The sequence below is a fragment of the Pelodiscus sinensis genome, chromosome 16 (genome assembly GCF_049634645.1).
Source record: "Pelodiscus sinensis isolate JC-2024 chromosome 16, ASM4963464v1, whole genome shotgun sequence".
NCBI classification, from domain to species: domain Eukaryota; kingdom Metazoa; phylum Chordata; order Testudines; family Trionychidae; genus Pelodiscus; species Pelodiscus sinensis.
This window is the reverse complement of record NC_134726.1, coordinates 1,058,957-1,073,300: the sequence shown is the minus strand read 5'-3', so window position 1 is coordinate 1,073,300 and position 14,344 is coordinate 1,058,957. Positions and strand designations below refer to the sequence as shown.

The following is a 14,344-nucleotide window of genomic DNA, read 5'->3' as shown; positions in this document are numbered from 1 at the left end:
CGAAAGTACCAGTTGCAGTCTAGACGCTCTTTTTCAAAAGAGGATTTTTTGAAAGTATCTTCCGAAAAAGCCTCTCTCGAAAGAGGCTTGCAGTCTAGACGTGGCCGAAGAGTCGCTGGTTGAAAGTGCTAGAGGAATATTATAACATTCTACCTCCTGCAGTGGGGATTAGCTCGCAAGTGAAATACAGTAATGTCATCACCACCATAAGGAGGAGCAGGGGATGAGGAAATGCATCAAAATGAAGGCTGAACTTTGACCCTTAGCATCACCCTCTGCCTCTACCAGACCCTCACATGTTGATATGCAATCACAGAGTGCAGATGGAATTTCTTAAGCAACTATGTGTGATAAGAACCATATATTCAGCTTTCGGGCTTGCCTGGGTCTGCAGATCTCATTGAGAGTTAGGCCAAGTCTGAATAAAATCACATCAGAACTTCTTTTTCTGTTTTGAGCGTGTTGATTGTCTGAGCAGAGCGCGGGGCAGGTTTGTCTCCTTACGCAAGCAGAGACCAGCTGTGCAGAAACTGCCCCCCACAACCCACCTTTGGGCTCAGCAGCCCAAAAGAAAGCGCTTTGTAGCAGCTGCAAAGGGTGGGGCCAGACTCTGAAATCCACTCGCCCTGCGCTAAGGGCTGTGATCTGCTGCTCTGTGAATTCCCTGCTGAGTTGTTGCCTGTGGGCATCTTTTTTCTTCCTTGTCCCTCTTTCTCCACCCTCCCTGTGGTGCAGCTGACCTGCCGTTCCCGCCAAACTCCAGCAGCCCTCTCCTCGGCACTGGCCCCCAAGCCATCGCCCTGTATGCCGGAAACAGCAGCAGCTTCCCCGTGGGGGGAGCAGCATCTGCTACCAACCTGCTGGATGCTTTAGTGTACGTGCGCCAGGGGAGCGCAGACCCAGAGCTCCTGGAGATCCTGACCCCGGGGAGGCCTGCCCTCGAGACTCACAGGTGAGAAGGCAGCTCAGTGGGGAGGAGCTTTGGGGCTGGTTTCGGCTCTTCTAGGGCAAGAGCAGACCCCCGAGAAGGTCTCCGTCACCTGGGAGAGGCCCCTTTTCCGTTCAGCCCCACGGTGGCCTCACCACGCACCGGCCTCTCTCCGGCTGCTTGACTTGCCAGTCTCCCCTTTGATCCCGAGTCTGGACTGGAACTCAGCGGCCCATCTCGACCCTGCTCAGCCACTGGCCCCGTTTTCTGCCCTGCCCTCGTTCCGAAGGAGACGCTGGAGCACTAAACGTGGGCGTCTCGGTCAGTAGCGCCAATGCGGCGACGGAGGGACTGAACTGACGGGCACCCCTGCTTGCGGGAGAGGCATGGGCAGCCGGTGGCGTGGAGGGGGGACCGGCTGGGGAACGGCCTGGCCAGGTGGGTTAGAAGCCTCGTCTGGACCTGGGACTGAGTGCTCCTGGCTGGCTGAAGAGAAGGCCCTGGCGCCCGTGGAGATCGGTCCCTCTGTCCAGGAGGGGGGTCCAGAGGGACCCAGCCAGGGCTCTTGAGTCACAGCTACTTGTCGCTGACCCCCGGGTCGGGCAGGGTGCATCTCGGACCCCCCCCCCCCCCGCACGTGCAGCAGGGTCTGCCCCGGCCAGAAGGGAGCCCTGCTCCTCAGAGCAACGCGCCTGGACCCCTGCAGCCCTTCACGCGCTGGGCTCCACCCTCGGGCCCTGGGGCCTGGCTTCATGTGTAGCTGCTTTGGTCCCAGTCTCCCACCCTGGCCACCCGCCAGCTCCTGGGCTGGACTCTGAGACCCGGCGCAAGGAGCTCCCGTCTCAGTCCCTGGAGGCAGGGACCCCCCCAGGCTGGAGGCAGGGACCCCCCCCCCCGGGCTGGAGGCAGGGACCCCCCCAGGCTGGAGGCAGGGACCCCCCCCCCGGGCTGGAGGCAGGGGACCCCCCCAGGCTGGAGGCAGGGACCCCCCCCCCCGGGCTGGAGGCAGGGACACCCCCCCCGGGCTGGAGGCAGGGACCCCCCCAGGCTGGAGGCAGGGACCCCCCCCCCGGGCTGGAGGCAGAGACCCCCCCCCCGGGCTGGAGGCAGGGACCCCCCCCCCGGGCTGGAGGCAGAGACCCCCCCCCCCCGGGCTGGAGGCAGAGACCCCCCCCCCGGGCTGGAGGCAGAGACCCCCCCCCCCGGGCTGGAGGCAGAGACCCCCCCCCCGGGCTGGAGGCAGGGACCCCCCCCCCCCGGGCTGGAGGCAGAGACCCCCCCCCCCGGGCTGGAGGCAGGGACCCCCCCCCCCTGGGCTGGAGGCAGAGACCCCCCCCCCCGGGCTGGAGGCAGGGACCCCCCCCGGGCTGGAGGCAGGGACCCCCCGGGCTGGAGGCAGGGACCCCCCCCCCCCCCGGGCTGGAGGCAGGGACCCCCCCTGGGCTGGAGGCAGGGACCCCCCCCCCGGGCTGGAGGCAGGGACCCCCCCCCCCCCGGGCTGGAGGCAGAGACCCCCCCCCCGGGCTGGAGGCAGAGACCCCCCCCCCGGGCTGGAGGCAGGGACCCCCCCCCCCGGGCTGGAGGCAGAGACCCCCCCCCCCCGGGCTGGAGGCAGAGACCCCCCCCCCCCCCGGGCTGGAGGCAGGGACCCCCCCCCCTGGGCTGGAGGCAGAGACCCCCCCCCCCGGGCTGGAGGCAGGGACCCCCCCCCCCCGGGCTGGAGGCAGGGACCCCCCCCGGGCTGGAGGCAGGGACCCCCCGGGCTGGAGGCAGGGACCCCCCCCCCCCCCGGGCTGGAGGCAGGGACCCCCCCTGGGCTGGAGGCAGGGACCCCCCCCCCGGGCTGGAGGCAGGGACCCCCCCCCCCTGGGCTGGAGGCAGGGACCCCCCCCGGGCTGGAGGCAGGGACCCCCCGGGCTGGAGGCAGGGACCCCCCCCCCCCCCGGGCTGGAGGCAGGGACCCCCCCTGGGCTGGAGGCAGGGACCCCCCCCCGGGCTGGAGGCAGAGACCCCCCCCCGGGCTGGAGGCAGGGACCCCCCCCCCCCGGGCTGGAGGCAGGGACCCCCCCCCCCCCCGGGCTGGAGGCAGGGACCCCCCCAGGCTGGAGGCAGGGACCCCCCCCCCCGGGCTGGAGGCAGAGACCCCTCCCCGGGCTGGAGGCAGGGACCCCCCGGGCTGGAGGCAGGGACCCCCCCCCCCCGGGCTGGAGGCAGGGACCCCCCCCCCGGGCTGGAGGCAGGGGACCCCCCCCCCCGGGCTGGAGGCAGGGACCCCCCCCCCCGGGCTGGAGGCAGGGGACCCCCCCCCCCGGGCTGGAGGCAGGGACCCCCCCCCCCCGGGCTGGAGGCAGGGGACACCCCCCCGGGCTGGAGGCAGGGACCCCCCCTCCGGGCTGGAGGCAGGGACCCCCCCCCCGGGCTGGAGGCAGGGGACCCCCCCCCCCTGGGCTGGAGGCAGGGACCCCCCCCCCGGGCTGGAGGCAGGGACCCCCCCTCCGGGCTGGAGGCAGGGACCCCCCCCCCCGGGCTGGAGGCAGAGACCCCCCCTCCGGGCTGGAGGCAGGGACCCCCCCCCCCCCGGGCTGGAGGCAGGGACCCCCCGGGCTGGAGGTGGCTCCGCCCTGGGCAGGGTGCACACTGGCTCAGGCTCCCAGCGCCCGTCCCTGGAGGGGAAGGCTGCACCGGTGACACTACTCGCTGCAGCTTGAGAGGTCCAGTGAGCGGGGGCCATGGGGGGGGCAGCCTCCCCTGGCCCCTAGAGCAGGTGTGGGCGGCAGCAGGGCGGCTCCGTACCAGAGAGCCAAGCGCCAGCAGCCGGGCTGCAGGTCCCATGTTCTTCCTTCTCATTTGTGTCTCTGCCCCTGCAGCCACCAGCCGGGCAACGTGTCCGTGAGCCGGTGCAGCTGCTGCTCTGTGACCCGGGACTCCTCCATCTTCACCCTCGGCAGCCCCACCCCCAGACAGCTCAATGACTGTCCCAGCAGCCGCTTCAGTCAGGCCGTCTCCCTCTGCCTCCGGGTAGCAGGTGGGTCCTAGCTCCCCCAGGGAGAGCCCTACCAGTCTCCTTTCTAGCCTGCCAGAGCCCCCAAGACTTCAGCTCCTCCCCTGCATCCTGGGGGGGCTCATGCTACCAGGGCGCCTGTGACGCCAGCACTGGGCTTAGCACGAGGCATTCAGCCTCGTCCCGCAGCATCGTGATCACCACACGCCCCGCTCCTCTTCTCCCCGTTGTCCCAGCTCGGAGCCCAGGGAGAGCGGGAGGGGCATCGCCCCCCCAACCGGGGTGTTAAAAGAAGTATGGTGGAGTCCCACGTTTGGCCTCAAAGGTGACACTCGCCCCGTGTGGAGCGCTGGCACTGACATGCCCCGAGCCCCCTGGGCGTCACGGGTGCGTAAGCCCGGTCTGCACAAGGGTGGAGTTCATGCCCACACTGCCACGTCCCTGCTGGCAAGGCAGAGCCCCGCTGTGTCCTCCCAGAGGACCGAAGCTGACACCCCCGTAAGGTCTGAGGCAGAGCAGGCGTCCGCTCTTGCAGCGGCTAATAGCTCGTCCTGTGTCTGTGTGTAGCTTGCAAAGCCCTTTGCAAAGGTAAACCCCTTGGGCTGGGAGGAGGCAGCATTATCCCCACTTCACAGGTGCAGAAACTGAGGTCCAGCAAGTCTCAGGATTTCAAGGCCAGGAAGGACCGTTAGGATACCAGCCTAGGCGGACACCCTGCCCAGCAGCAGCCAGGCACCATCCCCCGGTTCTTTGAAAAGCAGCCCCTCCAGGACAGGCAGGGAGTCCTGCCATGGGGCTCACAGAAGGTTTGGGTGGGGAAGCGCCTAGCTTAAGCTAGTGCCTGGAGGTACTGCCAGGCTGGGGCTAGAAATGAGGTTTCCTGATGCGTGCCCCAGACCGGCAGCCCTTGAGGCACGTGATGGGGGCGATGACCCCAGGCCTGTCTCTCCAGGCAGAGATCTGCAGGAAAGCAGCAGGGTCTGGAAGCCGGGCGATCGCACTGGCTGGGTTCAGCCGTTCACACCGGGTGCAGTTCACCTGGAGATGGCTGCTGCTGGCGTCTGTTCTTCATGACCTCATCCCCCAAAGGGGCTTCTCGCTCCCGCTCCCCTCGGCAAACGGATTCCAGGCTGAGCCTCCGTGTGGCTGTGCTCCATGCAAGGCGGCGCGCTGGCCCTCTGGGGCTCTGACTGAGGGCAGGGCTGCAGCGGGTACACATGCACCGGCAGCTGGGACGCGCCAGCTGGTGAGAACCTTGAACGTGTGGCTCTTCACGCCTTCGGCTCTCACCCAATCTCTGTTTCTCAGATTGCCACCGGCAGCTCCCGGGAGCCCGGGAGATACAGACGGCTCTAGCCCAGGCCCTTGACGAGCTGTGTCGCTGTGGCGCGTCTGTTGTGTACTTGAAAGGTGAGTGTGGGGTCTTGGACCCTGACTGGCCAGGGGTGGCACCTGGCTTCACTGGTGGGCATGGGGGAATTTGCTGCTGAAGCGATGGCTGGGGCCACATAGTCCCATAGATAGCTCTGCCAATGCATTTTAGTCCTGACCTACTGCTGTCCCTGCTAGGCCATCCCTGAGCCTTTCCTGTCCCCCAGACCTGTGCGGTGGGGGTTCCTCATGTCACCTGGCTAGACCCGGGGCCTCAGGTAGCTTTGAGAGAAAGTCCCAGTGCATGGGTCCCCACCCCCGCCACACAGCTGCTGCAGGAGGGAGGTGACCTCGGTCCTGTAAACAGGACGGTAATTGACAGAGGCTAGATTTTCTTTCTCAGGCTTCCTCCTTGACGTGCACTGGGGACCAGGTTATGGCTCTGCCCAAGTTCAGCTGTGTGGCAGCAGCAGTCCCTGTGTAGTGACCCTCCAGGCAGCACGTGGCGCACAGAACCTGACCACAAGTCTGTCAACAGCCTGGACCAGGGCAAGTTTGCTCACCTGCGGGGGGGCCCAGCCACACTGCGGCTGGGCAGCTGGCAGGGGCTGAAGTGCAAGGACAGGCGTGGTGTGAAAGGAAGCAGCTAGTCTGGGTGCCCCATGAGCTGCAGCACAGAGCGCTGCTCCAGGCAGGCGGAAGGTCTGTGAAGCCTGTTTGGTGCTTGCTCCCTTCAGATTCTCTTGCCAAATTCTGCGGCTGGAAGCTAGCCCCGGAGGGGAGCGGGCAGAGGGAATCAACACCCCGGAGGGGAGCGGGCAGAGGGAGTCGACGCCCCGGAGGGGAGAGGGCAGAGGGCAGAGGGAGTCGACGCGCCGGAAGGGAGAGGGCAGAGGGAGTCGACGCGCCGGAAGGGAGAGGGCAGAGGGAGTCGACGCGCCGGAAGGGAGCGGGCGGAGGGAGTCGACGCGCCGGAAGGGAGCGGGCGGAGGGAATCGACACCCCGGAGGGGAGCGGGCGGAGGGAGTCGACGCCCCGGAGGGGAGCGGGCAGAGGGAGTCGACGCCCCGGAGGGGAGCGGGCGGAGGGAGTCGACGCCCCGGAGGGGAGGGGGCGGAGGGAATCGACACCCCGGAGGGGAGGGGGCGGAGGGAATCGATGCCCCGGAGGGGAGCGGGCGGAGGGAATCGACACCCCGGAGGGGAGCGGGCGGAGGGAGTCGACGCGCCGGAGGGGAGGGGGCGGAGGAAGTCGACGCGCCGGAAGGGAGCGGGCAGAGGGAGTCGACGCGCCGGAGGGGAGCGGGCGGAGGGAGTCGACGTGCCGGAGGGGAGCGGGCGGAGGGAGTCGACGCGCCGGAAGGCAGCGGGCGGAGGGAGTCGACGCGCTGGAAGGGAGGGGAGCGGGCGGAGGGAGTCGACGCGCTGGAGGGGAGCGGGTGGAGGGAGTCGACGCGCCGGAGGGGAGGGGAGCGGGCGGAGGGAGTCGACGCGCTGGAGGGGAGCGGGTGGAGGGAGTCGACGTGCCGGAAGGGAGCGGGCGGAGGGAGTCGACGCACCGGTGGGGAGCGGAGCGGAGGGAGTCGACGTGCCGGAGGGGAGCGGGGCGGAGGGTGTCGATATGTCACAGGGGAGCGGGCAGAGGGGAGCGGGCGGAGGGAGTCAACGCTCCGGAGGGGAGCAGGCGGAGGGAGTCAACGTGCCGGAGGGGAGCGGGCGGAGGGAGTCAACGCGCTGGAGGGGAGCGGGTGGAGGGAGTCGACGTGCCGGAAGGGAGCGGGCGGAGGGAGTCGACGCGCCGGAGGGGAGCGGGCGGAGGGAGTCGACGCGCCGGAGGGGAGCGGGCGGAGGGAGTCGATATGCCGCAGGGGAGTGGGTATAGGGGAGCGGGCGGAGGGAGTCAACGTGCCGGAGGGGAGCGGGCGGAGAGAGTCGACGCGCCGGAGGGGAGCGGGCGGAGGGAGTCGACGCGCCGGAAAGGAGCGGGCGGAGGGAGTCGACGTGCCGGAAGGGAGCCGGCGGAGGGAGTCGATATGCCGCAGGGGAGTGGGTAGAGGGGAGCGGGCGGAGGGAGTCGACGCGCCAAAAGGGAGGGGAGCGGGCGGAGGGAGTCGACGCGCTGGAGGGGAGGGGAGCGGGCGGAGGGAGTCGACGCGCCGGAGGGGAGGGGAGCGGGCGGAGGGAGTCGACGCGCCGGAAGGGAGCGGGGCGGAGGGAGTCGATGCGCCGGAGGGGAGGGGAGCGGGCAGAGGGAGTCGACGTGCCGGAGGGGAGGGGAGGGGAGCGGGCAGAGGGAGTCGACGCGCCGGAAGGGAGCGGGGCGGAGGGAGTCGACGCGCCGGAGGGGAGGGGAGCGGGCAGAGGAGTCGACGCGCCGGAAGGGAGCGGGTGGAGGGAGTCGACGCGCCGGAGGGGAGCAGGCGGAGGGAGTCGATGCGCCGGAGGGGAGGGGAGCGGGCGGAGCGAGTCGACGTGCCGGAGGGGAGCGGGCGGAGGGAGTCGATGCACTGGACGGCAGTTGTGGCTCGGCTGATGCAGCTCTCTGCTTTGCTCTTCAGAGCCTGTTGCAACCTGCCAGAGTGCAGAGCTTGTGTTCACCGGACTCCTGACTGCCAAGTCAGCGGCGCAGCTGAGCAGCCTGGGTCAGGCCTTCGCCAGCGTCCTGGAGAGCCCCAGAGCAGCAGGGTTCAGCAGCTGGAATGCCACCATGGAAAAGGCCTGTTCCAAAGATGCTAATGTCACAGCGTCTCCTCCAGGTACCCGCATCTTGCTGAGTGGAGAGACTGGGCTGCTGGAGCGGGCTCTCTCTGGCTCCTCCAGAAGGATTCTCTCCGTGCTATGTCCTCGGCTTAGCTGGCAAGCCCTGGCGCCGCTGGTCGCCGGGGCTGAGGGGGCAGGGAAGTCGGAGGTCTCTTTTGGGTGTGCTGGAGCAGAACGCAGGCGTGTCGCTCAGAGGCCAGGTGTGCCCTGGACTCGTCACGCCCACGTGCTCACGCGTGAGGGCGTCGCTGTGGGGGTCCCTGGTGCCAAACATTTAGCGATGTTCCTCAGGGCCAGGGTGCTTGTTACACCTGCCTGGGGCTCACAGGGCGGCGAGGGGGAATCTCGGCTGCTGCAAGGCAGGGCCTGTGCTCTGTCCCTTGCTTGTCCAGCACCCGGCGCAGGGGAGTCCGACTGGATCGGAGAGGAGGAGTGTGCAGGTGGGGTGAGGCCGAGCTCTTACCCAGCACGTTCACCAAGGCAGCCTGGACTCTCCCTAGCGATGTGAACGTTTAACCCGCAGCTCGTCCCCAATCCCCCTGGCCAGAGACTCCTCTCTGAACATGGCCTGTGTCCTCAAGTGAAGTAGAGACACCATGGACCCATGCCCAGCCCAGGTGCAGCGCCAGCAGGCCCTGGTACCTTACCTCGTCTGGTTGCAGCCAGGGACACCCCAGGCAAGCCGGACTGGTGCTATTTCTCCCCTCTTAAAGGTGCCTCGTCGGAAGGGACCAGTGAGCCACCTTCGCGCCCAGCCCCGCTGCTCATCAGCGAGGTGAATCCGGACAATCCGGGCAGCCGGGAGGACAGGGAGTACATCGAGCTGCTCTCCACCGGCCGAACACGCTTTGACCTCCAGGGTTATTGGCTGGTCCTTTATAACGGCAAAACCAACCAGGCCTACAGGGTGGAGAACTTGACGGGCTACCATACGGACGCGCGGGGCTACTTCCTGGTGGGGGGCGCGGAGGTGACCCCACGGCCCATGATTGTTCTGCCTCCGAACACCATCCAGAACGGGGGCGATGCCGTGGCCCTCTACCACAGCACCACGCGAACCTACAGCATGGGCATGGCCGTGACCGAGGCAGGGCTGGTGGACGCAGTGGTCTACAAGTCCCGGGCGTCGGACAGGGCAGACAAGCTGCTCAAAGTGCTGACCCCAGGGCAGAGCATCCTGTATGAAGATAACTCCCACAGCAGCCAGGACGAGTCTCTGAGCCGGTGTAACAGCCAGAGCCCCAGACTCCACAGCAGCTTCCAGGTAAGAGGCATTCGCTCTGCGTGGGCGGGTCTCAGCTGTGTTCCCTGCAGCCCTGCGGCCTCGCACAGCGCCTGGGCCCTCTGAGTTTGGCTCACGCCCACTCCCTCTTCTTACCACCTGATGGCGCCACCCCTGCCCTTTGCCAATCAAAGGGTTAATGTAGAGCAGCCAGGGCAGAGGTTCCCTCTCTGGCCCCGCATGGTGCCATGTCCCTGCGCCGGGAGGATGTTCGCCGCCCTGGGACGCTGTCCAGTGTCCTTACAGAGGGATTTGTGCGCAGCCACCCATCTGCCAGCCCGAGAAGACTCAGGAGGGCAGGAGACAGGAGCTCTGCTGGGTGGGAAAGATAATTATCCCACCCCCGACAGGCGCCCACCCACGATGCAACTGGCATGCGATGGTGGCTGCGAGAGATCTCGGATGGGGGTGCCTGACCACCTCCATGGGCCCCAGGCCAAGAGGTGTGTGGGGAGGGGCACAGCCTCAGACACAAGTGGGGCCAAGGGCAGTCAGCCCACACCATGGCGCGACCCTCAGGCCCTCAGAGCCACCTGCAGCACTTGGCACGCTGCTCTGGTGACAATTCAAAGGGGAGGAGGCCGGGAGCTCTGGGCCCCTTTGAATTGGTCCCCCCCCCATTGGCGGGCCTGGCTGTGGGGAGGCCCTGCTGCTGCCATGCTGGGAGGAGAAGCCACACCTGTGCTGTGGGCCCCATTCCAGTGGGGAGTCAGGCTGCAGCTGTGGGGTGGGGAAATCCAAGCCACCTAACGGGAAGTGGGTCGAAGGGTCCCCTGGCCCTCATGGGCTGGTGTCTCTGTCTCTGCAAGGTGACTGTGACAACGCCATTTGGGGAGAACGCCTGTGCCAACGCCTCCGCCCCGGCCCCGGCCTTGCTACTCAACGAGCTGAGCCTGGCCAATGGCACTGCCCTCTTCGTTGAGCTGAAGGGGAAACCCGGAGCCCCCCTGAGAGGCTACACCCTGGTGTTCTACTCTGGGCAGGATGGCAACGCCTACGCCCGCATCCCGCTGCAGGGCACGATTGGGGCCACGGGGCTGTTTGTGCTGGCACCAGCGGAAGCGCCTGGCCCTGGTAAGGCTGACAACTGCACGCAGGTGCTGAGCCTCGAATCGGGCTCTCTTGGCGGGTGAAGTCCAGAAGGCCGGTTCTGGGGGGACAGCTGGGTGGAGACAAGGGGCTGAAAGGAGGGAAACGGGCTACAAAGCCTTTGGTCTGCGGGCAGGAGCTTTCAGTGAGCTGTTTGGTAGCCGATGCAAAACAGATTGAGGGGTTCAGTTAAGTGCCTTATGGACAGGAGCTACTCTCCCTACCGAGCCGTCTGCCTCAGGGATCCATGGGCCCCGAGACAGAATTCCCCTCTTCCCCCGTAAGGCACCGAGCCGTCTGCCTCAGGGATCCATGGGCCCCGAGACAGAATTCCCCTCTTCCCCCGTAAGGCACCGAGCTGTCTGCCTCAGGGATCCATGGGCCCCAGGGACAGAATTCCCCTCTTCCCCCGTAAGGCACCGAGCCGTCTGCCTCAGGGATCCATGAGCCCCGAGACAGAATTCCCCTCTTCCCCCGTAAGGCACCGAGCCGTCTGCCTCAGGGATCCATGGGCCCCGAGACAGAATTCCCCTCTTCCCCCGTAAGGCACCGAGCTGTCTGCCTCAGGGATCCATGGGCCCCAGGGACAGAATTCCCCTCTTCCCCCGTAAGGCACCGAGCCGTCTGCCTCAGGGATCCATGAGCCCCGAGACAGAATTCCCCTCTTCCCCCGTAAGGCACCGAGCCGTCTGCCTCAGGGATCCATGGGCCCCGAGACAGAATTCCCCTCTTCCCCCGTAAGGCACCGAGCCGTTTTCCTCAGGGATCCATGGGCCCCGAGACAGAATTCCCCTCTTCCCCCGTAAGGCACCGAGCCGTCTGCCTCAGGGATCCATGGGCCCCAGGGACAGAATTCCCCTCTTCCCCCGTAAGGCACCGAGCCGTCTGCCTCAGGGATCCATGGGCCCCGGGGACAGAATTCCCCTCTTCCTCCTTAAGGCACCGAGCCGTCTGCCTCAGGGATCCATGGGCCCCGGGGACAGAATTCCCCTCTTCCCCCGTAAGGCACCGAGCCGTCTGCCTCAGGGATCCATGGGCCCCAGGGACAGAATTCCCCTCTTCCCCCGTAAGGCACCGAGCCGTCTGCCTCAGGGATCCATGGGCCCCGGGGACAGAATTCCCCTCTTCCTCCTTAAGGCACCGAGCCGTCTGCCTCAGGGATCCATGGGCCCCGGGGACAGAATTCCCCTCTTCCCCCGTAAGGCACCGAGCCGTCTGCCTCAGGGATCCATGGGCCCCGAGACAGAATTCCCCTCTTCCCCCGTAAGGCACCGAGCCGTTTTCCTCAGGGATCCATGGGCCCCGAGACAGAATTCCCCTCTTCCCCCGTAAGGCACCGAGCTGTCTGCCTCAGGGATCCATGGGCCCCAGGGACAGAATTCCCCTCTTCCCCCGTAAGGCACCGAGCCGTCTGCCTCAGGGATCCATGGGCCCCGGGGACAGAATTCCCCTCTTCCTCCTTAAGGCACCGAGCCGTCTGCCTCAGGGATCCATGGGCCCTGGGGACAGAATTCCCCTCTTCCTCCTTAAGGCACCGAGCCGTCTGCCTCAGGGATCCATGGGCCCCAGGGACAGAATTCCCCTCTTCCCCCGTAAGGCACCGAGCCGTCTGCCTCAGGGATCCATGAGCCCCGAGACAGAATTCCCCTCTTCCCCGTAAGGCACCGAGCCGTCTGCCTCAGGGATCCATGGGCCCCGGGGACAGAATTCCCCTCTTCCCCCGTAAGGCACCGAGCCGTCTACCTCAGGGATCCATGGGCCCCGGGGACAGAATTCCCCTCTTCCCCCGTATGGCACCGAGTTGTCTGCCTCAGGGATCCATGGGCCCTGGGGACAGAATTCCCCTCTTCCCCCGTAAGGCACCGAGCCGTCTGCCTCAGGGATCCATGGGCCCTGGGGACAGAATTCCCCTCTTCCTCCTTAAGGCACCGAGCCGTCTGCCTCAGGGATCCATGGGCCCTGGGGACAGAATTCCCCTCTTCCCCCGTAAGGCACTGAGCCGTCTGCCTCAGGGATCCATGGGCCCTGGGGACAGAATTCCCCTCTTCCCCCGTAAGGCACCGAGCCGTCTGCCTCAGGGATCCATGGCCCCGGGGACAGAATTCCCCTCTTCCCCCGTAAGGCACCGAGCCGTCTGCCTCAGGGATCCATGGCCCCGGGGACAGAATTCCCCTCTTCCCCCGTAAGGCACCGAGCCGTCTGCCTCAGGGATCCATGGCCCCGGGGACAGAATTCCCCTCTTCCCCCGTAAGGCACTGAGCCGTCTGCCTCAGGGATCCATGGCCCCGGGGACAGAATTCCCCTCTTCCCCCGTAAGGCACCGAGCCGTCTGCCTCAGGGATCCATGGGCCCTGGGGACAGAATTCCCCTCTTCCCCCGTAAGGCACCGAGCCGTCTGCCTCAGGGATCCATGGCCCCGGGGACAGAATTCCCCTCTTCCCCCGTAAGGCACCGAGCCGTCTGCCTCAGGGATCCATGGGCCCCGGGGACAGAATTCCCCTCTTCCCCCGTAAGGCACCGAGCCGTCTGCCTCAGGGATCCATGGGCCCTGGGGACAGAATTCCCCTCTTCCCCCGTAAGGCACCGAGCCGTCTGCCTCAGGGATCCATGGGCCCTGGGGACAGAATTCCCCTCTTCCCCCGTAAGGCACCGAGCCGTCTGCCTCAGGGATCCATGGGCCCCGGGACAGAATTCCCCTCTTCCCCCGTAAGGCACCGAGCCGTCTGCCTCAGGGATCCATGGGCCCTGGGGACAGAATTCCCCTCTTCCCCCGTAAGGCACCGAGCCGTCTGCCTCAGGGATCCATGGGCCCTGGGGACAGAATTCCCCTCTTCCTCCTTAAGGCACCGAGCCGTCTGCCTCAGGGATCCATGGGCCCTGGGGACAGAATTCCCCTCTTCCTCCTTAAGGCACCGAGCCGTCTGCCTCAGGGATCCATGGGCCCTGGGGACAGAATTCCCCTCTTCCTCCTTAAGGCACCGAGCCGTTTTCCTCTGGGATCCATGGGCCCCGGGGACAGAATTCCTCTTTTGCTCCGCCTGGCACCGAGCCGTCTGCCTCAGGGATCCATGGGCTCTGAGACAGAATTCCCCTCTTGCCCCTCCCGGGCTGTTAGGAGGAAGTTCATCCTGATTCTACACTTGTTCTGTGGAGAAACAGAAGGCCCTTAACTCTCTCGTTGGCACTACACTCGCTTAGACTTGTATAAGGAGCTCTATGAGCCAGCCCCCTGCAGTGCCGCTGCCCCCGACCTGGCATGGGGAAGAGGCAGCGGTTGCTTTTTCCATGTCATATGCATTAAGAACATAAGAGCAGCCAGACTGGGTCATACCAAAGGTCCATCTAGCCCAGTATCCTGTCTGCCCACAGTGGCCAGCACCAGGTGCCCCAGAGGGAGTGAACAGAACATGGAATCATCATGTGATCCCTCCCCTGTTACCCATCTCCAGACAAACAGAGGCTAGGGACACCATTCCTACCCATCCTAGCTAATAGCCATTGATGGACCTAACCTCCATGAATCTATCTCGCTCTTTTTTGTATCCTGTTAAAGTTCTAGAATTCACTGCATCCTCTGGCAAGGAGTTCCACAGGTTGACTATGCGCTGAGTGAAAAAAAAATTCCCTTTGTTTGTTTTAAACCTGCTGCCTATTCATTTCATTGGGTGACCCCTAGTTCTTATATTGTGGGAATAAGTAATTCCTTAATCACTTTTTCTATACCAGTTATGATTGTATAGACCTCTATCATACCCCCCCTTAGTCTCTTCTTTTCTAAGCTGAAAAGTCCAAGTCTTTTTAATCTCACATCATATGGGACCCGTTCCAAACCCCTAATCATTTTTGCTGCCCTTTTCTGAACCTTTTTCAATGCCAATTTAACTTTTTTGCGATGAGGCGACAACATCTGTGCG

The 14,344-nt window shown here is 65.8% G+C and overlaps 1 protein-coding gene across 8 annotated transcripts in view; it reads left to right on the top strand.

Annotated features, from left to right (window-relative positions):
• LOC106731912 (uncharacterized) overlaps nt 1–14,344 on the top strand; it is a 67,436-nt gene that overhangs the window by 39,603 nt on the left and 13,489 nt on the right. For all 8 annotated transcript variants that reach the window (XM_075899002.1, XM_075899005.1, XM_075899006.1 and 5 more), the window contains 6 exons: nt 736–952; nt 3,796–3,953; nt 5,238–5,339; nt 7,858–8,055; nt 8,773–9,323; nt 10,151–10,415. In XM_075899002.1, the coding sequence (XP_075755117.1) occupies nt 736–952; nt 3,796–3,953; nt 5,238–5,339; nt 7,858–8,055; nt 8,773–9,323; nt 10,151–10,415 (1,491 nt within the window). The remainder of the gene's footprint in view (nt 1–735; nt 953–3,795; nt 3,954–5,237; nt 5,340–7,857; nt 8,056–8,772; nt 9,324–10,150; nt 10,416–14,344) is intronic.